This window comes from Erinaceus europaeus, chromosome 17, assembly GCF_950295315.1.
Source record: "Erinaceus europaeus chromosome 17, mEriEur2.1, whole genome shotgun sequence".
Lineage (NCBI taxonomy): Eukaryota > Metazoa > Chordata > Mammalia > Eulipotyphla > Erinaceidae > Erinaceus > Erinaceus europaeus.
The window spans coordinates 77,753,523-77,779,624 of NC_080178.1; the positions used below are offsets into that span (position 1 = coordinate 77,753,523).

The window sequence follows — 26,102 nt, forward strand, 5'->3', positions numbered from 1 at the left end:
GGCTGGTTTACAAGACACTGTGGTAACGTTCGTCTTTGCCTTTAACTTTTGGAGAGAAGTGGTCTTTTACTTTCCTATTGGCATTTATGTGTAATTTTTATAAGTGCGATTGTAAGTAAAGACCAAGCTGCCGGCGCATTCGGTATCTGGTGATGTGTCATCTCCGGGCTCAGCTAACCCTGTCTTTGGGTCCTCACAATGTGGAAGACGTCAGCTATGTGTCTGGGTCTGGTTCTTTTACAAAGCCATAAACCCTTGTGTGTGGGGTGGCGGGGAGAGGAGGGTGAAGCACAGGGGAGGGAGCTTTAGACTGTGAAGCAAGAGGTCTTAGGTTGGCTCCCTGGCATCATGTGTGCTACGATGATGTTCTGGTTTTCCTCTCTTTCCCCCCTCCCCTCTCATTAGTAAGTGTGTGTGTGTATATATATATTAGTAAGTATATTAGTAAGTATATATATTAATAAGTATATTAGTAAGTATATATATGTATTTACTTTTAAAGACACAAATCCTATTATTGGGGACTCTGCCCTTATAACTTAATAACCTCACTTCCAAATACCATCATGGGATTGGGGGGGGGGGGAGATGTTTCAACATTCTGAGTGGTACCCTTCCCTCAAACATGCAAATCGTCAGCAATTTAGAAAGAAGCATTATTTATTGATTCATTTTTTTTTTTGCAAATAACCTAAAATGTCAATTTCTTTAAATTTAACTGCTTTTAAAATACCTCTTCCATTTGATTTTTCTTCCGTGTTTTCTCACTAGTAAGGATAAAAAGAAATGTTTTGAATAGTAAAAAACAAACAAACAAAAAAACAATAGTTAATGCATAGGGATATTTGTACTTGCCTCTGAGGTTTAAGGCTTTTATGGGTAGTGCCTGATGACTTCCCTTCTATCTAAAACAACTTAAGATAATTTCTGTTGTCTGTCTTTAAGTAAAGAGGCTCTCATGCCTGAGGCTCCAAAGTCCCAGGTTCAGCCCTTTACAGCACCATAAGCCAGAGCGAGCAGTGCTCTGGTAAAACAAACATACAAACATACAAAATAATAAAATAAAGGACATGACTGGGATGCTAGTCTGGACACAGATGGACTTCAGAAATGTCTGTGATCCCTCTGCAAGTGCAGTCAGAGGAGAGAGGCAGGCTGTATGGATCCACCTGTCAATGCCCATGTTCAGCGGGGAAGCAGTGACAGAAGCCAGACCTTCCACCTTCTGCATCCCACAGTGACCCTGGGTCCATACTCCCAGAGGGATAAAGAATAGGAAAGCTATCAGGAGGGGATGGGATATGGAGAGCTGGTGGCGGGAATTGTGTGGAATTATACCCCTCTTATCCTATGGTTTTGTCAGTGTTTCCTTTTTATAAATAAATATATATATATATATATATATATATATATATATATCCTGAACCTGGACTTATTTCCCAGAGCAAAATAAATAAATGAAGCAAAATAAAATTTGTAAGAGAGATTTAAAAAAAAAAAATCTCCAAACTTCTGAGTAGGGTAATTAAAACGAATCATAATAGTTTTGCAGTGTGGAGGGGTTTGGTAGCTTGCTGAGAGATGAAAAGGTCATTTTACTGGAGTATATGTGACCTGATATTTAAAAAAGAAAAAGAACACCTCTTAATGTGACTAATGTTTAAACGCCTGGACTGGCAATATGCTAAAAGCTACGGAAGATTTGAATTGGGTCAGATTCAACTATTTAAATCTCAGATCTGCAGTGTCCTCAGGTTACTAAAGATAAACGCGCCATCCATCCAGCATCAGACTTTGCCGCAAGGGTTTAGTCCCACAGAGAGCTCCGCCTGCTCACTTCTAGTGCGCCTGCATGAAGATTTAGCCTTTAAAGTTCTCTTTTAAGTCACTTTGTAGCTTAAAACACTTGGCAGCTGTTTAGAAATGGAAAGGACAAATTGATTAAAAAGCTAGTCTTTGAGCTAATTCTAAAGTGTAAATAACACTTTCTCTTTTTCTTGTTTAAAAGTGAATGTTGACTGTCTAGGACGAGTCTACAGTGAAATATTCAAAAAGAAAGTTAGCTGCATCCTAGTTTTCTCAAGGCTGGCTAGCTGGCAGAGCTCGAATTAGCTTTACAGATGGCATCTGACAGCACATCTACATACCACTAAACCGTCACCTCCTGGGTTTTCTTCAACCTGCCTATCAGTTACAATACCCAATCGCTGCACAGAAATGGAGGAATGGGGTGGTCGCAGCTCACACGCTGCTGCTTGGTTAGAAACGTCAGTACTGCACAGCCCACGGCTGAGTCAGTGTCGGGGGGGGGGGGGGGCAAAGAAAAAGCTCCTGAATTAATATGTAGAGGGGGCTGTGTCGCTGAACACTTAGAGCCTGGAGCACCGCCACAGCATCAGCACACAGCAGAGAGCAGAGCTCAGAGAAGACTGCACAGGCGAGGGAGAAGGAGACCGGGAGGGTTCTGAAGATGATGCAGATAGCACGCGGGTTCAAGTCTCCTAGGAATGCCCGAGGATGCTGACCTGGCTTTCAGTGCTGCGCTGCTCGCAAAAGCAGAGTCCCTTTTTACTCCGATTTCAAATCTTGTCTCTTGTTTTTGTGTGCCTACCTTGGCACAGGCTAAAGGAAGGTGTGTATTGATTTACTGCCTGATGTTTTGTGGTTATGATTCTGTACATATATGAATATGTGTGAGGTGGTGATGAATTGAGAGAGATGCTTGGCCGTTGTTTGATTATGGTCATGTCTGTTTTGAGTGTGAGAGGTCTGCGCTCTTGATGGTCAGTGAGAACTTACTGGATTAGTAAGTGGAGTGTGCCCCTACTGCTCTCACTGGTTTGATGATGATTCTTTTCATTTAAAGTCGGTAAAATGGTCACGTAACTTGAGAATGCATTGTATTTTGTGTTTCTTACAAGTGCAACATTTTATTTGAGGGAAGACTAATTTAAAATGTTGGCAAATGGAACTCAAGATAGAGAAGTGAAATAATTTTCTGAAGAACAAGGTGAATGGATTCTTTCGGATGAATCTAGGGGTGGTTAGACGTCCCACTTCCATGTGGTAGTAATAGTTCACAGAATCAGGTGTATTTGAAAACTAAACGTCAGTTGGTTAAAAAGAGCCCAGTCTTTTAGAACATAAACTCCAGATAGAAAACAGTCACTGAAAGAGAGCACAGGGCCGTCCCTGGACTATTGTAAGTCGATTTCTACCCGACGGGATTTCCGGACGCCGTTCTTGTCAGGAGGCTTGAAGTCTTAGACCACGTCACTTAGTTCACTGGGGAACTTTAGCATGTCAGCAGTAGACTTTGTTCGTGTCCTCAGCCCCCCATCCTTTGTAGGAATGTGGGGGTATGCAGCATTTAAAAAGGTCTTTTGTTCTAGAAGCATCTTAATACCAGTTCATAGCAACCATTTCTTGAAATGTGATGAAATTCTTGTGCTTCTTTCTCCATTTAATTTCTGAAAGTTTAGTCATCTCATGGCTGTCTGACTTACTAATATAATTAGACTGATTTCTGCTACTTTTATCCCCTTTTTGTTGCTCTTGTTGTTTTATTGTTGTAGTTATTATTGTTGTTGGATAGGACAGAGAGAAGTGGAGAGAGGAGGGGAAGACAGGGGGGGAGAGAAAGACAAGACACCTGCAGACCTGCTTCACCGCCTGTGAAGCGACTCCCCTGCAGGTGGGGAGCCGGGGGCTCGAACTGGGATCCTTACGCCGGTCCTTGCGCTTTGTGTCACGGGCGCTTAACCCGTTGCGCTACCACCTGACTCCCTCTGGTATTTTTATATTGGCTTTTTTTAATGCTTGTGATCCAGAAGTGTTTTTCTAAGTTTGTTCTAGTAATAGAGTTACAGAAACAGAAATCTCAAGCTAGACCTTTTTGTCTTATACTTCACAAAATAGTTTCCTGTTCCTGCTGACTCTTTTAAAATAATATTGCCTGTGTTATAAGGGTGACATATAATCATATGCATTTTACAAAAACTGAAAATGTTGATACCGTGATCAAAAAGCCACTTAAACATTTTTATGTAGGTTTTTATCTGTGTTTCAAAATTAATTTATACATACACATACATGCACTTAAAAGTGGTTTGGTGATATTACTGTGTGTGCTGTTGTGTGATCCTTTCCTTAAAAATCATTCATCGGGAGTCGGGCTGTAGCGCAGCGGGTTAAGCGCAGGTGGCGCAAAGCACAAGGACCGGCATAAGGATCCAGGTTCGAACCCCGGCTCCCCACCTGCAGGGGAGTCGCTTCACAGGCGGTGAAGCAGGTCTGCAGGTGTCTATCTTTCTCTCCTCCTGTCTTCCCCTCCTCTCTCCATTTCTCTCTGTCCTATCCAACAACGACAACGACAACAATAACTACAACAATAAAACAACAAGGGTAACAAAAGGGAATAAATAAATAAAATAAAATAAATTAAAAAAAATCAATCATCAATATTGTTTGTCATGAAGTAGTCTGGTATAGCACAATTCTTAAAAACTACAGTGTTTTAGGTAGGTATACTTCATCAATCTAAGTTTTTTATTCTTTTGACAAAGTTTTATTATTTCATGTCAGGTAGAAAGAATGTCACACTGATAGGAGAACAGGTGAAAAGACCCTGTAAGGTTCTGATAGGAAGTTTGTGGGAGAAGATAAAACCTGACTTTCATAAATTAAAGGAAATCTAAAAAAAGGAAAGAAAGAGAAAGAAGGGCAGGAGGACATAAGTCAGCATCCGTCTCGTCAGTGTGGTACATCCGATGTCAGGGCTTGAACCGGGAGTGTCAGGCATGAGGGTCCTTCACTTTACCAGTTAAATGATCTCCCCAGCCACTGAGTTTTAGGTTCTTGACCAGGGGGAAATGAGTGTGTTTCCACAGCATAAAGTTCTTCAAAAGGAAACAGTGTTTTAGGGAAGTTCAGTGAAAGCGTAGTTTTGATTTTTTTTTTTTTTGAACAATGAATGATCCTTGATGTAATCACACAGTGAATTTTTAAAAGGTGTGTACCCTACTTTTAAAACAAGGCAGATAGTTTATAATTGCCATCAGAAAGCACAGATAGACTATTTCTGAAGTTCAGTATAAGAGAACTTAAAGGTGGTAATATTTAAAATAAATTTGAGAGGGGCCAGGTGGTGGCACAGCTGGTTGAAGACACACATTACAGTGTGCCAGCACCTAGCGGTAATCTTGGAGGCAAGAAGAAAAAAAAAAAGATGAAGTAATGGCAGTGTGATCGAACAGGGTCAAGCCCCTGTTCACATGCAGGGGGGAAGCTTCACAGGTAGTGAAGCAGTACTGTAGGTCTCTGTCTCTCTGTCTCTCTCTCTCTCTCCCCTTCCCTCTCTCTCCCTTTCCCTCCCTCCCTCCCACCACTTCTTCCCCCCTCTGCCCTCTCAATTTCTGTCTCTGTCCTAGTAAAGAAAATAAAAATAAATCTGAGACCATCTCAACGAGTTTCTTATGACAGATTTGAGAAGGTCACCCAGACTCCAGGGAGATAGTGTAGCCTGTTAGAGCACAGCGGCTGCTTCGGGGCCCAGCTCCAGCCTCTGGCATTGCTGTGGGCTAGAGCGGAGGGGGTTCCGGTCTCTCCATCACCAAAGTTAAGTGCACTTAACAGTCACAACAAAATATTTAAGCAAAAGGAGACTAAAGAAAGTATCATACAATACCCAACAGTGACAGAAGAATACTTAGGAATTTCTTTGTCAGAGAGAAAGAGCAAACCACTGCTATCACTGACGATGCCGTTAGTAACAGTAATAATGGCAGTATAACCTATCTTACTTGGAAGAACGTTCAAACCAGTACGGATTTAAGATAAAAGAATCAGATTGTTCAGTGAGTTGTCTTCTGGGCCAGTTTAATTTTTTTTTTTCTTAAAGTTTCTATGTGCTTTTAAAAAAACATTAATTAATTAATTTATTTTGTTGCCCTTGTTGTGGTTATTATTGTTGTTGTTATTGATGTCATTGTTGTTGAATAGGACAGAGAGAAATGGAGAGAGGAGGGGAAGACAGAGGGAGAGAGAAAGATAGACACCTGCAGACCCTGCTTCACCACCTGGGAAGCGACTCCCCTGCAGGTGGGAACCAGGGCCGGAACCGGGCTTCTTACGCTGGTCTTTGCGCTTTGTGCCACGTGCGCTCAGTTTAATTTTTTTTTTTAAGATTTACTTATCCATGAGAGAGCAAGAACCAGGGCATCCCTCCAACACCTGTGATGCTGGAAATCGAATTCAGGACCCGGTCGGTGCTCAAGCATCCAACACTTTATTCTCTGTGCCACACTCTCAGGCCATTCAGCTGAAATGTTTTACAGTGACTGCTTATAAAATATTACTGGCATTGTATTCTTTTTTAAGTTTTAGTATAAGTATACAAAGAGGATTCTGATTTGAAAAAAAAAAAAGGTAGATGCTTTTGTAACAAAGAAATGAATAGTTAAGCAGTGATTTGAAGGAAAACAAGTTAAAATGATCCAGAATAGGTTTGCTAGAAATAGATTTGTGCCACTTTGATTTTTATGAGGCAGCTGGTAGATTAGTGTCAATATAATCCACTTATAAAAATATTTTTGTATATATATCCTTCAGTATATGTTGGGGGGGGGGTTAGTCAGCTACTATTTGTCCAACTCTGTTTGTGTAGAACCCCTGCCCAAAGGTTATTTATCTTAGAGGATCTTAGTTTTTCCTTTTTATTTATGTTGACCATCTGGATAAGACAAATTCTCCAATTCGTAGGTGACAGTCAAGAAAGGAGGATAGTAAATGTACTAAGTGATCTGAAACAAACACTGGTTTTGGCTTGTTGGTATAAATATGTTTACTTTTTAGAAGTAGATGTAACTTAGGAGTGAGTAGATTTAAAGCCTGACAAAACGCCAACACTCATTGTGACGGCTTGACCCTTTTTTGGTCTTTAATCTTTTTTTTTTTTTTTATTTGGTGATTTAATACGGATTTACAAAATGACCAGACAGCAGGAGTACAACTCCACACCATTCCTACCGCCACCAGAGTTCTGAATTCCCAACTCCTCCCCCAGCTTTTTCCCCAAGGTTGTAGATGCGGGTTAACTATTATTGCTACTGGCTTGACTTTACACCATTACATAGGGGAGAGGTGTGCGGTGGTTGTTGGCTGTGAACTTGCTATAAAACAAAAGTACAATATAGCTACCGTCACTGCATCTCCCCCTGTTGAAAAACCACTGTGATTAGTAGCAAAGGGAAGCTGTGTACTCTGCGTTCAGAAGGAAGCCTTATCCATTACGGTACCAGTAGGTCCTGGGAGACAGGTCTGGTGGATAGTAAGGAATCTCACAAAAGTACACCTTGTTTTCAAAGATTTCAAAGAATTATCCTTTGGAAATGAGTTTGACTTGACCTGAGTTAAACTCGTTGGAGGTTGAAAATACAAGCTCTTAGACTGAATTTTTTTCTGCCTGTTAGAAGAAATGAGGGTAGGTTAATTTTTTTAAAACAGGCTTTTTTTTGGGGGGGGGAGGGGCCAAAAAAATCAGACAGCATCCAGTCAAGCAGGTAGAAAGGTCTTCTGAGGAGAAATGAAAGACTTTATAGACAGTAGTGAGAGAGCAAGAAGTCGCACTAGACAAGACCCACATTGCTGTCCGTGGTTAGCGTCTGGGGCAGGCCGCCTAATGGCTGTGAACCAGGTCACTCCTGATTCCCTGGCCCAAGGCGTTCCTTCACACAGAGCAGAATGTGTGATTAAGTCTTATTTTGGAAACAGAGCTTAGCATAAACAATTCCACTTTGAGTCTGTTGCCTTTTTTTGTTTGTTTGTTTTTAATGAAGTAGCATCTCAAACTTGCCACCTAATTAGCTGTATGTTGACAGATGGGCTGATTATCCTCTAAGCTTCCGTTTCCACAGTTGTCACGTGGGGATGGTTTTGGAGATAAAGTACTTTAAACAAGATGTCAAATAGGTTCTATTTTGTGCATGTGCTGACGATTCAAATACTACTGTCCTTGACCCTAGCTGATGGAACTAGGTGAGCGATGGCAGTGTTTTAAGGTGTCTTCATTGTTAAAAGGGAGAGTAGGGGCTACTGGAATTGTTCATTTGAATAACATACCGATTTGCTGTATATGGACAGCCCAGGTTTGAGCCCAGCTCCCACCACATTGAAGGAAGCTTCGGTGCTGGGTCTCTCCCTCTCCCTCTCCCTCTCCCTCTCCCTCTCCCTCTCCCTCTCCCTCTCCCATCTATCTTAAAAAAACAAAAACAAACAAACAAACAAAAAAAAACGGAGTCAGTATGACTAGCATCTATTTGAGATGGACCTTGGGGATGCTATTAAATATTCTCCAGTGCACAGGACAGCTCCAAGAAGCAGCCAGTTCAAAACCTGAACAAGGTTAAGAGAAAGAGGTTGAACTCAAATGTGATGCTGAAAGGGAAAGCTCCCTAAGGCCAGCCTTTTCCAAAGATAGAACAAAATCGTTCAGAGGAAAGACAGGTTATCCCCCTCTCCTGTCACTGACCAGCAATAAGCCAGCAGTGTCCTGTGGACTTTGTAGACAAGGTAAGGAACTGAGTTAGGTTGCTGTTTGCATTACATCTTCCAGAGTAGAGTCTTTGTTTATTGGTTATTTCTTAAACTGGTCATCCTGTCTGACCAACATCAGAGGGCCAGTGATACAAATTCCCTTGTCATTTCTCTCTCTCTTGCAGTTGAATTTAGGATTTCAGTTTTAGGTTCAGTCCCCAGTCCCCACCTGTAGAGGAAGCATCGGGAGAGGTGGAACAGAGCTGTAGGTGCCTCTGCCTCTTCCTCTCTTCTCTGTTTCTCTGTTCTTTCAAAGGAAAGAAAAAATAAAGTGATAAAAACTCAGAATATGATGCACAGAGGAGAGGATTGATACAAGTTAATTTGTATTTTTGGAAGTACAAATGATAGAATGCTGTGATCTCCCCCCCATCTACTTTTTGAAGTAAACTTACGGAAATGCAGTTTGAGAAATATTCCTAAAGCACAATCTTTATCTGCCCATATCATTTTTCTTCACTTACCTTCTTTTCTCCATCTAGTAATGAGTAGAAATGATAACCCCAGTATTTAAGAGCACGGTGAATACTCAGTTATATGTGCATTATAATATGCTTACTGATCACAGCATAAAGTAATAAGTAATATTACTGTTGAGATGTAAAGTATATGTGTGACCATTAAGATCTATTAATAGTAGTCAGTTATTTTTTTATTGAAATATCTTATAAATTTTTATAGTAGGGAATTGCTTGAGAATATACATATATATATATTTTAACTTTTAAAATTGTTTTTGTTATTGGATAGAGGCAGCCAGAAATCGAGGAAGGAAGGAAGGAAGGAAGGAAGGAAGGAAGGAAGGAGGGCGATAGAGAGACACCTGCAGCACTGCTTCACCACTTGCAAAGCTTTTCCTCTGCATAGGGGAACTGGTGGCTCGAACCCAGGTCCTTGCACATTGTGACATGTGCACTCAACCAGGTGCGCCACCACCTGACGCCCTGAGAATATTAAGTTCATAATGGTTTCCAACTCTAGATTTTTCTCTCTAACCTGAACCTCTTCCATGAACTTTAGACTTGTATATCTAACTCCCTATTTGATGTCTACACTTGTCTGTCTGGTAAGCTGTCTGAACTCAGCTAGCTAAGATAGACCTAATCCTCCTACTCTTTCTGTCCCAGTCAATAAATGGAACTTGCGTTCTTCCAGTTGCCCCTGGCCAGAATCAGTTGTCCAGCTCCTCTCTTGCAGTCTGCCTTTAATCTGTCACATTCCAAAGTCCAGTTGTTCAAAAGTTGTATTCCAGTCCACACCAGCAGGCTTGGTCCAAGTCTCCGGTAGCTTCCAGTTGGATTAATTATCTGCTGTCGTCTCCAAAATGGCCACTTGATTCAATTTTTACACTTTTTTGTTCACTGGATCTAAAGCAAACTGTATCATGCTGTTCACACACCAGTAGTGCCTACTTCGTTTAAATGAAAATCAACAACTCTCCAAGCATTCATTCAAAGCAGTTTGTGATTTGGTCTCGTCTTCTAAACTCATCTTCTGTTCATCATTGTTCTTGGTTTCTGTGCTCCTGGCCTTGAATGCTTGGGAAAAAAAAAAACAAACAAAAAAACACCCAGGATTAGTCTGGGCACAGGGCCTTTGCACCTGCTCTTTCACTGTGTATTTTCACTCTATTGATCTTTTCGAAGACGTCTGAGAGTCCTATCTTGACCACTTCATATAAAGATAGAACCTCCCACCTCAGAGTGCCCCTGTCCCTCTTCCCCGATGTGCCAGGAATTTTCGTAAGGGAAAGTCTGTCTCTTTAATGGAGTTTATTCACCATATCTGTTTCCTGAGTGAGTTTTAATGAATTGGAATTGGTCCCAACTCTGGAATGTTGATGAATTTATTTGTATAAAATTCTTAGAATATTTTTTTCCTTAAAGTATCTGTGGGAGCTCGGTGGTAGCGCAGCAGGTTAAGTGCACGTGGCACAAAGCGCAAGGACCGTACCGACACAAGGATCCCAGTTCGAGCCCCCCAGCTCCCCAGCGCAGGACGGTTGGTTCACGGGTGGTGAAGCAGGTCTGCAGGTGTCTTATCTTTCTCTCCCGCTCTCTGTCTTCCCCTCCTCACTAGATTTCTGTATCCTAGTCAACAAAAACAACAGCAGTAACAACAGTAACAGTAACAACAAGGGCAACAAAAATGGGAGAAATGGCTTCCAGGAGCAGTGGATTTGTAGTGCAGGCACCGAACTCCAGCAATAAGCCTGGAGGAGAAAACACACACAGAGACACACAGACACACAGACACACACACAGACAGACACAGACAGACACACAGAGACACACAGACACAGACACACATACACACAGACACACATACACACAGACACACACACACAGACACATACACACAGACACACAGACACAGACACACACAGACACACACACAGAGACACACACACAGAGACACACAGACACACACACACACAGACAGACACACACAGACACACAGAGACACACAGACACACAGACACACACAGACACACATACACACAGATACACACACACAGACACACATACACACAGACACACACATACACACAGACACACACACACACAGACACACACAGAGACACACACACACACACCCGGCCTTTATAATGCTCGCATATATAACATTGGAATTCATAGCCTTGACCCCTCCCCAATGATCCTGTCAGTAGGCTTACCGGTTTCGTTGGCGCTTTAAAACAACAAGCTTTTGTCCTTACTGATTTTTCTTAGGGGAGTTTCTTTTTTCTTTTATTTCGTCTGGTTGAACAGAGATGAAAGGGCACCAGAGGGCACTGCTCTGACTGACTGCTCGCTGCCTGGACTTGAGCCTGTGGCCTCACACATGCCAGTCCTTCCTGCCGGCTGGCTGAGCCGCCCCCAGCTCTTCTTATTCGTTTCCCTGTTTTCTACTTTGATTTCTACTCTGATTCCCCCTGCCCCTTTGGTTTAATATTTTTTGGTCTAGTTTCTTAAGCTAGGAGTGAAGTGGAGATGGTTTTGCTTAAGCCTTGTTTTCTAATGAACGTATCTAGATAATTGCATACTTGACTTCTCTACTGCCACACCTTTCATTAAATTTCGATGTATTAGGAGTCGGGCGGTAGCACAGCGGGTTAAGCGCACGTGGTGCTAAGCGCAGAGACCGGCATAAGGATCCCGGTTCGAGCCCCCGGCTCCCCACCTGCAGGGGAGTCGCTTCACAGGCGGTGAAGCAGGTCTGCAGGTGTCTGTCTTTCTCTCCCCCTCTCTGTCTTCCCGGCCTCTCTCCATTTCTCTCTGTCCTATCCAACAACGACGACATCAATAACAACAACAATAATAACTACAACAACAACAACAAAAAACAAGGGCAACAAAAAGGAAAATAAATAACAATTCGATGTATTATTTTTTAACTTCAAAATTTTCTGGGTTTCTTTTTCCTTCTGATTTATTCCTTGTTCCACAGGTTATTCAGCAGTCATATAATTTTCAAATGGAAAATTTCCAGGTAACTTTCTTTTTAAAAAAATATTTATTTATAAAATGGAAACACTGACAAGGCCATAGGATAATAGGGGCACAATTCCCACCACCCAAGCTCTGTATCCCATCCCCTCCCCTGATAGCTTTCCTGTTCTCTAATCCCGTGGGAGTGTGGACCCAGGGTCACTATGGGGTGCAGAGGGTGGAACGTCTGGCTTCTGTCATGGCTTCCCTGTAACTTTCGTTTTTAAAAAATAATGTTTTTAAGTTTATTTTTGGCTAGGCAGAGAAATTAAGAGGGGCAAGGAAGATAGGGAGAGAGAGAGAGAGAGAGAGAGAGAATGATGCCTGCAGCAGCCCTGCTTCACCACTCGTGAAGCTATCCCCCGCAGGTGGGGACCAGGGGCTTGAACCCAGGTCCTTGTGCACTGTACTGTGAGTGCTTAACCAGGTGCTCTACTGCCTGGCCCTCCCCACATAACTTTCTGTCACCCAGTTTTTACTTGCATTGAACTGGAAATACTTGGTATGGTTGACTAGGCCTTAGTTCTGGCGCTGTGCGCTGTTTTCCTAGGGGAAACTAGGGGTACTAGCTTCATAGTCTGCTCATGCAGGTGTGCTTAGGGTCACTTAGCTCAGTACCTGAGGAAGCCATTGCAGAACACTGAGGTTTCTCTGCACTGCCTCCCCTTCCTTCTCTGATGCTCTCTCTCTCTCCTGAGAACTCTACCTGCCCGTGTCGCCGCTTCCCAGCTCCGATTCTTAACTCTCCACCCAGGCTTTCTCCTTGGAAACTTGCTCAGGACAGGAATTTGGGCAAGCTGCTAGGCTTGGTGTTCATGTTTTAGGAATCCTTGTCCACATTGCCTGATGTCCTGTGTCCTGCAGACCACTGTCTGGTGCAGTCTGGGTATGATGTGGGGATACACACCTGGGGTGCCCTCCGCCCTTGTTGCTGTGCTGGGCAAGACCTGCCCGTCTCCCCGCCTGTCCTCACGGAGTGTCAGACTCTTCACAGTGTGACGAAGCAGCCATTCCCTCTCAACTCACTTGTCCTCATTTCTTTTCACACACATTAATTATTTTTGCCCTTGGAGCGTTTTTCTGGTCTAAAATCACTTCATGAAATAGAGTAAGATATAATTAGTCTTCGTTAACACCTCATTGGGAAGGTCTGATTCAGAATATATCCCATGTGGGAATGAAAATAAAATACGGAAGTTCTGCATCCAGTTGAAACCTCTTCTGTGGAGACTGAGTAAACTGCTGTTTCGAGGATGATCCCATCGTGCTGAGTGTCTGGAAGCTCAGCTTGCTCACTGTACATCACAGGCTAGTGCACGCTGAGAACCGGAGCCAGTGTCGCAGCTGAGTCTTAGCTGTATTTAGTCTTTGATACCTGGTGGGAACCCTCCCAGTTAATCAGTCTGCCTGGCCCACCCACACTGAATATTTGTCCTGTATTTGCCTTAATTTTAGTTGTTTTCATGCCTTGTTCATTAAGTTTGCAGTCATTGCATTTAGAAAATGTGTCTAGCACCTCTGAAAAGTCACACCTAGAATAATTGGAGGAGTCATTTCTGAAGCATAGAATTTCTGTCCTCTCAGTGTAGATTCTGTTTCCCACTTAAGGACTTAAATTTTCTTGTTGCACATTAAAGTTTGTTTGTTTGTTTGTTTGTTTTTTGAACATATATGCAGCAGCCTCTTTTGATTTGTTCCATTTGAAGGAGAAGAGTGTTTCAAGGCTATTCCCGTACTCTGGTACTCAGAGCCTAGAGGTAGGTTTTTGTTTTTGTTTTGTGGTGGTTAGGCAGAGAAGGCAGACAGACACCCCAGCACAAAGGCTTCCTTCAGTGCGGTGGGGGCTGGGCTTACTTCGGAGTCATGCACATGGCAAAGCTGATCATTATTTATTGGATAGAGACAGAAATTGAGAGGTAGGGGAGATAGAGAGACAAAGACACCTGCAGCCCTGCTTTATCAACACTCAGCTTTCCTCCTGCGGTGGGGGCCAGGGGCTCCAACCCAGGTCCTCGCTCATTGTAAGGTGTGTGCTCAACCAGGTGCGCCACCAGCTGGCCCCTAGAAGGTACGTCTATTTTTTCCTGTGGGTGAGTGACAGGTATGAAACAGCTTCGTAGGCTGGCTTTACTGCCCTAGGATTAAATATTAGGGTTGATGTAAAGTCAGCCCTCTCTCTAGATTTTGTTGTCTGTTAGAGCCAGGTGGTAAACTGATTTTTATAATAAGAGCAGAGGAAATGACTCTGAAGGACTGCAGGATCTAAAACTTCTTTCCAAGTCAAGAAGATTAAATGTTAACTAGTGTGGTGTAGGAGAAGGGGAATGCAGGGCAACAGGAAGGAAGCACTGGAAAGAATAACCAGGTGACTTTGAGCAAATCCTGCAGCTTTGAACTTGAATATCCTCTTCTGTGGTGACTAAATAAGCTGATATTTAGTGGATGATTCCATCGTGCCAAGTAGCTGGAAGCTGAGCTTGCTTGCTGTCCATCATAGGGTAGCCACAGTGATGCGAGTAGCATCTAGAGGCCAGGGGTAGGCCCACCTGGTTATGTGCACATGTTAACAGGGTGCGGGGACCAGGCTGCAGGTGTCTCTGTCTCTCTTCCTCTCTGTCACCCCATTCTCTCTTGATTTATAGCAGTCTATCTAATAAAGATGATAAAAGTTTTTTAAAAAGAGTATTACCTATTTTACAGGTGGGGAATCTTAACATCTTAAAATGTTGGCTGGCACTCAACATTTTGAACATTTGTGTTATTTAGAGGATACTTTTTCGATTCTTTTTAAGATTATACCTTTTTTTGTTTGTTTTATGAGACAGTAGGTATCTGAACACCCCTCTCGTCTGGGATATGCCGTGCTGCCGTGCCAGGTTGGAACTTGGACCCTGACATAGAAAAGTTCTGTGTTCTGCCTGCTTTTACTTCTGTGGCCACTTTATTTCACATATATATATAACTTGAATATCTTTAAAGTCATGAGTTGTAATTGTAGATGTAAGATGGCAACTTTTCATAATGTCTGCAGCGTGTTCATTCTGGCTTTTGAAACATTATCTGTTTCAGCACTTGGGCTGCTAGGGATTCGCCCTGTTCTGTAGTGACATCTTCTGCCTCAGAGATCTTAAAGCATTTACTGTGTATCTTCCTTCATTGACTACAGTGCTGCTCAGCTCTGGAGTATGATAATGGCTGGGCTTTGAATCTGGGGCTCCTGAGCCTCGAATATGAAAGTCTATTATATAAACAGCTGCACTGTCTCCCTGGCCTTTTCAGTGTACCTTTATTAAACTCTTATTAAATATTTGTTACATTTTAATTAATGAAATGGTATTAAATATATTATATACTCACTTTTAAAATCCTTTTAAGGGAGTCGGGTGATAGCGCAGAGGAGAGGTTTAAGGACTGGCAAGGACCGGCGTAAGGATCCCAGTTTGAGCCCCCGGATCCCCACCTACAGGAGAGTCGCTTCACAGGCGGTGAAGCAGGTCTGCAGGTGTCTGTCTTTCTCTCCCCCTCTCTGTCTTCCCCTCCCCTCTCCATTTCTCGCTGTCCTATCCAACAATGACGACATCAATAACAACAATAAACAACAAGCGCAACGAAAGGGAATAAATAAAATATATTTAAAAAATGCTTTTAAGTCTTAATTTTATTTACTATTGGGGCGAGTCAGAGAAATTGAAATTCCCCTGCTTCACCACTCAAAAAGCTTTCCCCCTGCAGGTGGGGACCAGAGGTTTGAACCTGGATCGTTGTGCACTGTAATGTGTGCGCTTAACCAGGTGTGCCACTGCCTGGCCCCTCATATACCCATTTTGTATTTGACATTTGGGAAAACTTTTTTTTTAAGGGGGAAATCTCTTTAAATTGTTTTACATTTCCACATGTCTCCATGCATTACATTTCGATAAACTCCGAGGAAACTTTATTGGCTTTTAAGCATAGACTTGTGAACATAGTACAAAGAACTTAATTATGTGAATGAGTTCTTTCAACTGCATTATCTTACTCTCAGTTGTTCATTCCCTACAGACTCTCTGACATTATACTTAGCTCAGTTGAGCTTTTGAGAGAGACTTCTGAAGAAACATCCAGTCAAAATGAATTAATAAGCAGATCAGTACTTCTGCCATGTAAAGTTAGCAGGTAGACTTGTTTTAATCAACAGGTCATTACTTTGGTCTGTACTTCAGTTTTGTTTGGTTGGTTGTTGTTGTTGAAGAAACGGGTACTCTTTCTCTCCTGTTTGTTCCCACAATCAAAGTGAAAGATTTCAGGGATTAGGATGTGTCATGTTCTCTGCTACATGCTACAGCTGCAGTTTATACTAGGCTAACTCACAAGTTAATCAGCCCTTTTGGACTAGTTTTTCACCTTTAAAACAAAAGCCAGTTTAATTATGTAACCTTTGAAGAGAGTCTTTCAGACTTGCAAGGACATACAAGCATGAGGTAAATTAGGCTTCAGAATTGTACCGTCGCACCTGCCTGCTTTACTTGAAGGTATTGGTCATTTTATGTCATCCCTCCCTCCCTCCCTCCCTCCCTCCCTCCCTCCCTCCCTCTCTCTCTCTCTCTCTCTCTCTCTCTTAAAGGCATTTTTAACCTCATGCTCTACTTTTATGGTTACTTTTCTTTTCCAACTCATCAGTACGCCCTCGCGTGTTGGTAAAGGAGTTGGCGACCACACCAAAATGAGTCTTCACGGTGCTTGTGGAGGACACGAGAGGTCCAGGGACAGACGGAGGTCAAGGGACAGATCGCCAGACTCATCTCACGAAAGGACAGAATCTCAGCTCACCCCCTGTATTAGAAACGTGACTTCTCCAACACGTCAGCACCACGCTGGTATGTAAAGCCGGCTAACCTTGCCAGTAATTTTTTCCCCTTTCTTCAGTGGGGGGTGTGGGGAGGTGGCTAATCACCAGGGCAGTCTTGCCCATCCCTGTGATAGGTGTCTGCGTATACTCTCACTCCCAGCCTAGGTCCTTTCCCACGATTCCGCACCAGGACCTCAACCCAGCCCCCTCCTCCCCTCTCCCTTCCCCAGAGTCCTCTGCTTTGGTGCAGTCCACCAAAAGGACTCCTGTCCGTCTGTGTTCATAGACGTCCAGTTTGCAACAGCCCACACTTGGAAGCAATCCAGGTGCTTCTTGTGTAGATAGTTGCTCCTTGTAGCCTCCCTGCAGCAGAAGAGTGACTCTGTACACAATCGAAAACCACTCAGCAGTTTAAAATGATGAAGTCATTTCCTGTGCCTCCTCTTGGGTGGACCTTGAAGGAATCCCCTTAAACGAGACAAGCCGGAAAGAGGAAGGCGAATACTGGATCTTAAGACACAAGGGCAGCAAAGCACGGATTTACCTCTTTATGTTAATAATGACAGTGAGTTGCACTGAATGTCTGAATAGAAAGTTAACTTGTGGGTGAGGGAGCTAGCATAACGGTTAGGCCAACAGACTCTCATGCCTGTGGCACCAGGGTCCCAGGTTCAGCCGCCTATACCACCATAAGCCAGAGCTAATTAAAAAAAAGAACTTTAAAAAAAAAAATTAGATGCTTCTATTTTAGCTTTGCTTTTTTTGTGTGTGTTTTGCAGTGAAAATGTACTCAACATAAAGTTGAGTGGTTTTTAAGTTAGACAGTCTTACCAAAAAAAATGACTTGAAAAGCTTTTAAAACTCATAAAGATTAAAGACTCTATAAGGTTGACTTCTTTTTTTTTTTTTTTTAATCTTATGTGGCGGCTAACAGTAGTTTACTTAAATAGTTTGTAGTTACTTACTGAGAGGAATCCTTGGTTTATCTTGCTAACAAAAGACATGAAAAAATATCCACCACGGAGTTATTTTTGACAATATTTCAAATTTATTCATAAAAATAGAAGATGAAAAGGAAGGTGTGAAACAGTTTGCTTTTTTGGCAACTGGTTCAGATCTTTTTCCTCCCACACACCACTATAAATGGACTTTGCCATCATAGGTAAATACATTGTGTGATTATAAGGCAGCAGTGTGGAGCAGGATTGCATAAGTAATGGGGGCTGAGCTCTGCTTGGTTTCCACTTTCTTATCTAGAAGAGGCAAATTAAATGCTTTGCCTTGCCAGGTAGCTTCTGCTCTAAGTAAAAATATCATTTATATTATGATTTTAACTCTGCACAAAAGTTGTTGATATCTAAGTAGGTCCTTAAAGTGAGAGTAAGTAAAAACTCAATGAAAGAAAAAAAAAAAAAGCCACAAAATTATAAATGGGAGCTGACACTTTTCAAAATGTAAAATTAGTGTCAGAGAAAAGACTAGGAATATACAGTCACTTTGTTATTTTAGCAAGTTTTTCTTTGGGATGCTCTCAGCACTGTGGTAAGAGGCAATAAGTGAAAGGTGCCCGGGCATCTCTGGAGATGCGAGATGCAGCAGACGGACGTGATTACGCAACCTGCAGAGTGGTACAGGGTGTTCTAAGTAGCCTGAGTCATGGAGGAATTTGGCCAAAGCTGATGAAAGGGATGTACAGTTTTAGGTCACCTTTAAAGCTTAGCGATCTAGCTTTTCAAGGAAATATTGCAAAACCCAGGTTTTTTTATTTTCCCTTTTGTAAAAACACTGGAACATCTAAAGACAAGCTCTGATTTTTATATCTCCTGCCTCCTTACAATTATAAATAACTCTTGTGATGCTACAAAATTTATAGTGGTGGTGTTTGTCGTCAATAAATCTCAGAATGAAAAGAAAGCTATTTAATCTGCTTTATTTGGTAGATTTTGAAAAGTCATTTAAGAAGTAAATACTTGTAACTGTTCGGTCCATACTGGGAAGAATCATTCTTTGTACTGGACATTTCTGCCGTGTGCTGTATTGCCGATTTTATTTTGTTTCGCCGCCAAGGGGCTCTCCCCTGCATGATCCCACCACTTCCGGCAGACTCCCCCCCCCCCCCCCGCACCCTCCAAGATAGAGGGTGAGAGAGAGAGAGAGAGAGAGGAGAGAGAGAGGAGAGACGCCACGGTACACCTCCGTCACTGCAGAAGCTTCTCAGTGCAGGTGGCCCAAAGCTCAAGCCCTGGTCCTCGTTAATGGTTCAGTGTGCACCCTCTAGGCGAACGACCTCCTGCCCCCCGTTGCTGGTCTGAGCGTGCCCTTAACAGAGATTCCAGCGTTTGTACTTCACCTTCTCAAAATAGTGGGTATACTTTTAGTAGTGAATTGTAATTTAGTTTAAATTAGCTTTATTATTATTATTATTATTATTATTATTGTCATCACTTTTCTTTCTTAACTTTAACTTGTGAGGATATCCCATTCCTTAGGTTCCCGTATATACTGAAGTGGTGAAATAGCAAACTTTGTCTTAATTTTTGTCTTGGTCTGGGATTAACATAAGCCAGCTATCTCTTGAAGCATCTGTAAGGACTGTTCTAGAGAACATTTGATGTTTCGATTTATCCCTAAGAAGTAAGTGAATATTCATGCTGTTCCATGAACATGTTATTTGAAATAAAGCAAGTACACTATAATTTAAAACTTTTCTGAATCAGATTTTGAAGCAAGCTGCATAAGGATCCTGAATTTTTAATGGGTAAGCTATGTAACTTCCTTATTTTTATTTCAGAACGGGAAAAAGAGCACAGTTCCTCTCGTCCAAGCAGCCCTCGTCCTCAGAAAACATCTTCAAATGGTTCCAGTAACAGTGCTGGGAACAGTAGCAGAAACAGTAGTCAGTCAAGTTCAGACGGTAGTTGTAAGACTTCTGGGGAGATGGTGTTTGTGTATGAAAATGCAAAGGAAGGTGCTCGGAGTGTAAGGACGTCAGAGCGAGTGACTCTCATAGTGGATGACACCAGATTTGTTGTGGACCCGTCCATTTTTACTGCACAGCCAAACACAATGTTGGGCAGGTTTGTATCTCCATGTTTCTTGGTGCTACGGAATATAAAATAGCCAAGGATTGTCCACCTTAGACTTTTGTTTTATAGCAAGTCTCTGCCAAATTACAGCGCTCCTATTTTACGGAGGCAAGAACTGAGCTTTGACGGTCAAATCACTTACTCAGGCTAGCTGGAATTTGCTACCGCCAGACCTTGAGCTGGGCTTTATTTTTTAGCCATCTTCGTTTTAGTATCAGTAGGAGTAGCAAATATATTAATGAATGCAGACAGAAGCCGTAGATCTCAGCTAATAAGGTGAATTGAACAGAGATCAAGCTTCCTTCACTTGGGGCTCTCCAGTTCTGCCATGTGCAGGCGTCAGCACTGCTTCAAGAAGACAAAAGAAGAAAGCTGGTTAGCGGAATAGTCAGCATGAGTTTGAGATAGTCACAGCGGAGTCCTATAATGGCATAAGAATAGTTAGAGAAGTGTAGTTACTAGATGAAGGTGAGGGAATGATCACATTGTCATCAGTGCTGGCCCTGAGCAGGACCTAAACTTCAGAGTTAGAGAATTCTGCCCCAAGAAGAACATAGGTGGCAGATAATTGATTTTTAACATGTCCGAAACTAGGATCCGGTATCTTTGATACTTCCCCTTTTCCTGTTCTGTCTGATCTAAAAGTACACACAGATAGCACACAGCTACTTAGGTCGCATATGGGAGGTTGCCTCTCTGATTTGTTACTGTCTCTGAGTACATGATACATACTAGCTTTAAGATGTTGTGTGTGTATCTTGAGTAGCGATAACAAATACTGTCTTGTAGTGTTGGTTCTAGACTGTACAATCTGTAAGGAAAATAAAAATTAGACTTGAAGCTTTTACTATACTTTTAGCAGTATAGTAGACTGCTGGAAATGAGAAGAAGCGTGACGATACTAGTTTTTCTATTTTATTATTGAAATGAAACACTTGAGATTTCACTGCAACTGTTAGGCTTCATTATCTTTAAAAAAAAATTTTTTTTTTGTTGTCTTTATTTATTGGGTAGAGAGTCAGAAATCGAGAAGAGGGGAGTCGGGCGGGGGTAGCACAGCGGGTTAAGCGCACGTGGCGCAAAGCACAAGGACCGGCGTGAGGATCCCGGTTCGAGCCCCCGGCTCCCCACCTGCAGGCGGGTCGCTTCCCAGGCGGTGAAGCAGGTCTGCAGGTGTCTGTCTTTCTCTCCCCCTCTCTGTCTTCCCCTCCTCTCTCCATTTCTCTCTGTCCTATCCAACAACGATGACATCAATAACAACAACAACAAGCAACAAGGGCAACAAAAGGGAAAATAAAAGAGAAAAGAAATTGAGAGGGAGGGGGGTGATAGGGAGAGAGACCCCTGCAGCCCTGCCTCACCACTCACAAAGCTTTTCCTCTGCAGGTGGGGACCAGGGGCTCAAACCCAGGTCCTTGCACATGGTAACAGGTGCACTCAACCGGGTGTGCCACCACCAGGCCCCTGGCCTCATTTTCTTTAAACCAAAACTCCCTTACTTTTTTTTTTTTAATGGATTCATTTTAATCTGAAAAATACAACTTTCCCCTCTTGTAAGAAGTTCAAGTGTTGAGAGAATTCCGTGGCATTTGATTTCTGAAAGGCTGCTGTCTTTTTTTTTTTTTTAATCAGTGAAGGCTTTCTATGGCAGTTAACTGAAGCCTATCTTTGGGGGTGACATTAAAGTTCATATCAGCTGTAAAAAGCAGTTGGCATTCTTGGGGAAACTTTGACCCAGAAAAGCTTTGTTCTGCATAAGCGTCTGTACTGTAACAGAAGAGGGCTGTATTTCACACGGCGAGTGGCAGGTTCTTAGACCACTCATATTTGCTTTGGGGAGGGCGCCATCACGAAGTCGGCAGTTTCACTTCTTTTGGTCACCATTTACAAAATTTCCTGGGAATAAGGCATAAAAGTTTTCATTTGGAAGGACATACTTTGAAAAGTGTCCCTTTTCTAAATAGTGTTAAAAGGCCAAAAAATTAACCTAAAACATCTTTTTTTCTTTATAAAACCATAAATCCTTTTTCATTTATTTAAATACTAGGTTGTTTTTTGTTTTTTGTTTTTTTTTTTTGCTTCCAGGGTTATTGCTGGGGCTCAGTGCCTGCACCACGAACGCACTGCTCCTGGAGACCATTTTTTTCTCTTGTTGTTTTATTGTTATTGTGGTTATTATTATTGATGCCATTGTTGTTGGATAGGACAGTAATGGAGAGAGATGGGGAAGATAGACGGGCGTGGGGGGAGGGAGAGAAAGACAGACGCCTGCAGACCTGCTTCACTGCCCTTGAAGCGACTCCCCTGCAGGTGGGGAGCCGGGGGCTCGAACCGGGATCCTTCACGCTGGTCGTTGAGCTTCGCGCCACGTGGCGTGCGCTTAACCCGCTGCGCCACCGCCCGGCTTCTCTTCTTAATTAATTCTCTTTTTAAATTTTTAACGTTTTTAAATTACCTTTATTGGATACAGCCAGCCAGAAACCGAGAGGGAAGGGGACACAGAGAAGGAGAGAGACAGAGACCCCTGCAGCCCTGCTTCACCACTCGTGAAGCTTTTCCCCCCGCGGATGGGGACTGGGGGCCCCAACCCCGGTGATGGCCCGCTGCAACGGGTGCTCAGTTAAGGCGCACCGCCACCTGGCCCCTCCTCCCCCTCCCCCTCCCCCTCCTCCTCCTCCTTCTCCTCGTCGCTGTCTTCATCTCTCTTTAGCCCATCAGTCGATGGATTGTGTTTTAATTCTAGCTTGAAAACTTAAGGGTTTTTTTTTTTTTTTTTTTTTTGAGCGATGTTTTCTTTTCATTTATAATTAAGTTTGTGAAATACAAAGCAGCCTAACCTGCCTAACCTGCCTATGCTATTCTACTTGTCCTTAGACTGCTGGAAGTGTTGTGTGACTAGCACCAGCTTTTTGCCGTGAAGACAGCAAGTTTTAAGGAAAAAGACCCAGATCACATGGTTTTTCTTTTCCCCTTTTTGTCCTTTCTGGTCTGAGGAGTCTAAATACTACCTTTACCCCCTAGATGAACGAATTCCTTTTTTTTTCCCCCCCAAAGAAAAGAACTAGGACATTCTCTGGTTTCTGAATTTTGTCAGTCGATTTTATTTGCTCATAGAAAAGCTACATTCTCTCATCAAAAAAAAAAAAAAAAAAATCAGGCCTTTTAAATGTCCCTTATCTGTAGACTTACCAGAACAAAATTCTAAAATACATATATTCTCAAATTAGTCACATAATTCAGTGCTTAAATTTGTCTTTGTACATAAAATAAGTCATTTTCGATTGTCAGGATTCTATTGACATATATCTCAATCATTTGTCGCCATAGAATGTTTGGATCTGGTAGAGAACATAATTTCACACGTCCCAACGAAAAAGGGGAGTATGAGGTGGCAGAGGGGATCGGTTCCACTGTGTTCCGTGCGGTTCTGGTGAGTGCTTGTCTCTTTCCTGTATTGGCCTGATCCTCCGAGCAGCCCCTTTTACTGAGTCACTTGCTTGGAAATAGTTGTGATGATGTGTATTTTTTTTTTTTTTTAATGTCACTTATCCCCATCTCAGTACAGAAAAGAAGCAAGATGCTGTGCGTGCGTGTGTGCACGAACTGTATGGCCCGGTGAAGGCAGCACAGGGAGGGACCATCCCGTAGGTCTGCACAGGCAATAAGCCGCTTCTAGTCGTTAGTTTTCAGGGCAATGCACAGGCAGTTCCTTCAGAGGTCTAGCTAGGGATGCTATCAGTGGAGGCACACAACACCTGGAATTCACATCTTGAATTCTCTTAGGTACAGCTGGTCGCTTCTTTTCTTTAACCTGAAAATCAGTGTGACTCCTTGAATTCTAATGTCTTGTTGGAAGCAACCAGCAGTGGACTGAGCATTCGAAGGTCCCCTCGAAAATATATTTACCGGGCCAGTGAGCAGGTAGATGCATTTTAGTAAAGCCAGAAGGGGATTGGGCGGCAATGCCTAGGACTGGAATGCGGGAAGCTCTGAGTTCAAGGCCGGCTGCCGCAGATGCCAGGGCCAGTCTCCTGTCTCTGCCTCTCAGAAAAATAAATAGGTCTCGCCTTGTACTTTACGTCTGTGCCAGTGTATGTCACAGTCTGAAAAGAAGTTTCCTCAAATGGTTTTGGAAGTAGGAAGGGGGTGGGTCCTGTACAAGCCAGGGAGCTGGTTGCTCCTGGTGACATTGTCACCGCTCGGACCCCTATCAAAAGACGTCCTGGTTTCCACTGATGTGACCATTTTTAGTACTCAACTAGTGCCTATATTTAGTTCTCCTGTGTCTGAATCTCAAGAAGCTTAAGGCAGGTCTAAATTACTTGGAAATTCAGATGCTTTTCAGCTGGCCCTATTTCCATCTGACCTACAGTGAAGTTGGCAAGAAAAAAGTGTATGACTCAGCTGTGCTGGCAGAGTGTATCTGCCATTCTGGGCCAACCTCCTACAGTTTTAAAGTCAATTTTGGAAGCAGTTACTATTGGTTATTTGTAAAAATCAGGAAAATACCAGAGTTTATTTGGAAAGGGAATTATCTGCCTTTTATTTCACATACCTTAGTAGTTAGATATAACTTTAATTCCCTTTACTAAAAACCTGCAATATATTTTTTTTATGTAAAGAGTCTCTTATGGAGGGGGGGTCAGGCGGTAGCGCAGCGGGTTAAGCGGCGCACATGGTGCAAAACGCAAGGACCGGCATAAGGATCCCGGTTTGAGCCCCCGGCTTCCCACCTGCAGGAGGGTCACTTCACAGGTGATGAGGCAGGTCTGCAGGTGTCTGTCTTTCTCTCCCTCTCTCTGTCCTATCCAGCAACAATAAGGACAACAAATCGGGAAAGTTGGTCTCTAGGAGCAGTAGATTCATAGTGCAGGCACCAAGCCCCAGCAGTAACCCTGGAGGCCAAAAAAAAAGAAGATCTCTTATGGGGGGGGCCAGGTGGCGGCACACACATTACGGTGCACAAGGACCCAGGTGCAAGGCTGCGGGTGTCTCTTTCCCTCTCTATCTCCTCTTCCCTCAGTATTTCTTTCCTCTCTCTCTCTCTGTCTCTATCCAATAATAAAGATCTAAAAAAAAAACCCCAAGTTTCTTACAATGTCTTTGTAAGAGACATTTCATAGCATGTCATTCAACTTCTGTTAAGTTTACAGTTTTGTGGTAGTTTTGTAGATGAGCAGCCTGCAGCGTAGAGTATCTATCAGTCACCTTGATGTGAGAGGGAAGGAATCAGTAGGGAGGCCAAGAATTTAATCTTTGTGCTGCTGTTAGATGATTCCAGTGAGCCTACCGGAACCTAAATTCTTCTCACTGGTAAAATGAGGGAGTGACGGGGTGAAGTCCTACCTAACTTAAAACTCCGCGACTGTGTTTGAAAATGCCAGCACCCCCGTCTGAACGTTACCTCCTGCTTGCTTCAGATGGCTTATGCGCTCTTGACTTTGTGTTTTCCTCCTCCAGGATTACTATAAAACAGGGATCATCCGTTGTCCTGATGGCATATCTATTCCTGAGCTGAGAGAAGCCTGTGACTACCTTTGTATCTCTTTTGAATATAGTACCATTAGATGTAGAGACCTCAGTAAGTATGGTGTTCTGTCTGTGCGTTGTTTGTAGATTACAAACGCATCGGAGTAAAAAGCCTGAAACCGTTCTGTTTGCTTAGTCTGCAAATATTTCACTGAATCGCGCATCATTCTGGATTACTTACTTGTGGAAGATTACAAAGACCTCCATAAGCAGTTGTGCTAATGGCCCAAACAGTTTTTTTTTTTTTTTTCAATTTTAAAACCTTATTATTGTGGTCCCCGAGTTGGCGCAGTCGATTGGGCATTGGACTCTCAAGCGTGAGGTCCTGAGTTCAGTCCCCAGCAGCACATGTACCAGAGTGATGTCTGGTTCTTTCTTTCTGTCTTCCTATCTTTCTCATGAATAAATAAACACAGTCTTTTAAAAGAAGTTTATTATTTTGATGAACTGTCCGAGAACCCATCCTCAGCCCTCTCCTCTCATTTCTTTCTTTTTTTTTTAAATATTTATTTATTCCCTTTTGTTGCCCTTGTTTTATTGTTGTGGTTATTATTATTGTTGTCGTCATTGTTGGAT

General features: G+C 42.7%; 1 protein-coding gene across 8 annotated transcripts in view; it reads left to right on the top strand.

Moving 5' to 3' along the window:
- BTBD10 (BTB domain containing 10) overlaps nt 1–26,102 on the top strand; it is a 66,360-nt gene that overhangs the window by 24,299 nt on the left and 15,959 nt on the right. For 3 of the 8 annotated variants that reach the window (XM_060177151.1, XM_060177153.1, XM_016187279.2), the window contains exons 2-5: nt 16,687–16,939; nt 19,703–19,988; nt 23,325–23,427; nt 25,458–25,578. In XM_060177151.1, the coding sequence (XP_060033134.1) occupies nt 16,714–16,939; nt 19,703–19,988; nt 23,325–23,427; nt 25,458–25,578 (736 nt within the window). In that variant the 5' untranslated portion in view covers nt 16,687–16,713. Of the gene's footprint in view, nt 1–12,042; nt 12,085–16,686; nt 16,940–19,702; nt 19,989–23,324; nt 23,428–25,457; nt 25,579–26,102 lie in introns of those variants that run through there. The other 5 variants (XM_060177148.1, XM_060177149.1, XM_007521148.3 and 2 more) reach the window with 3 other exon arrangements.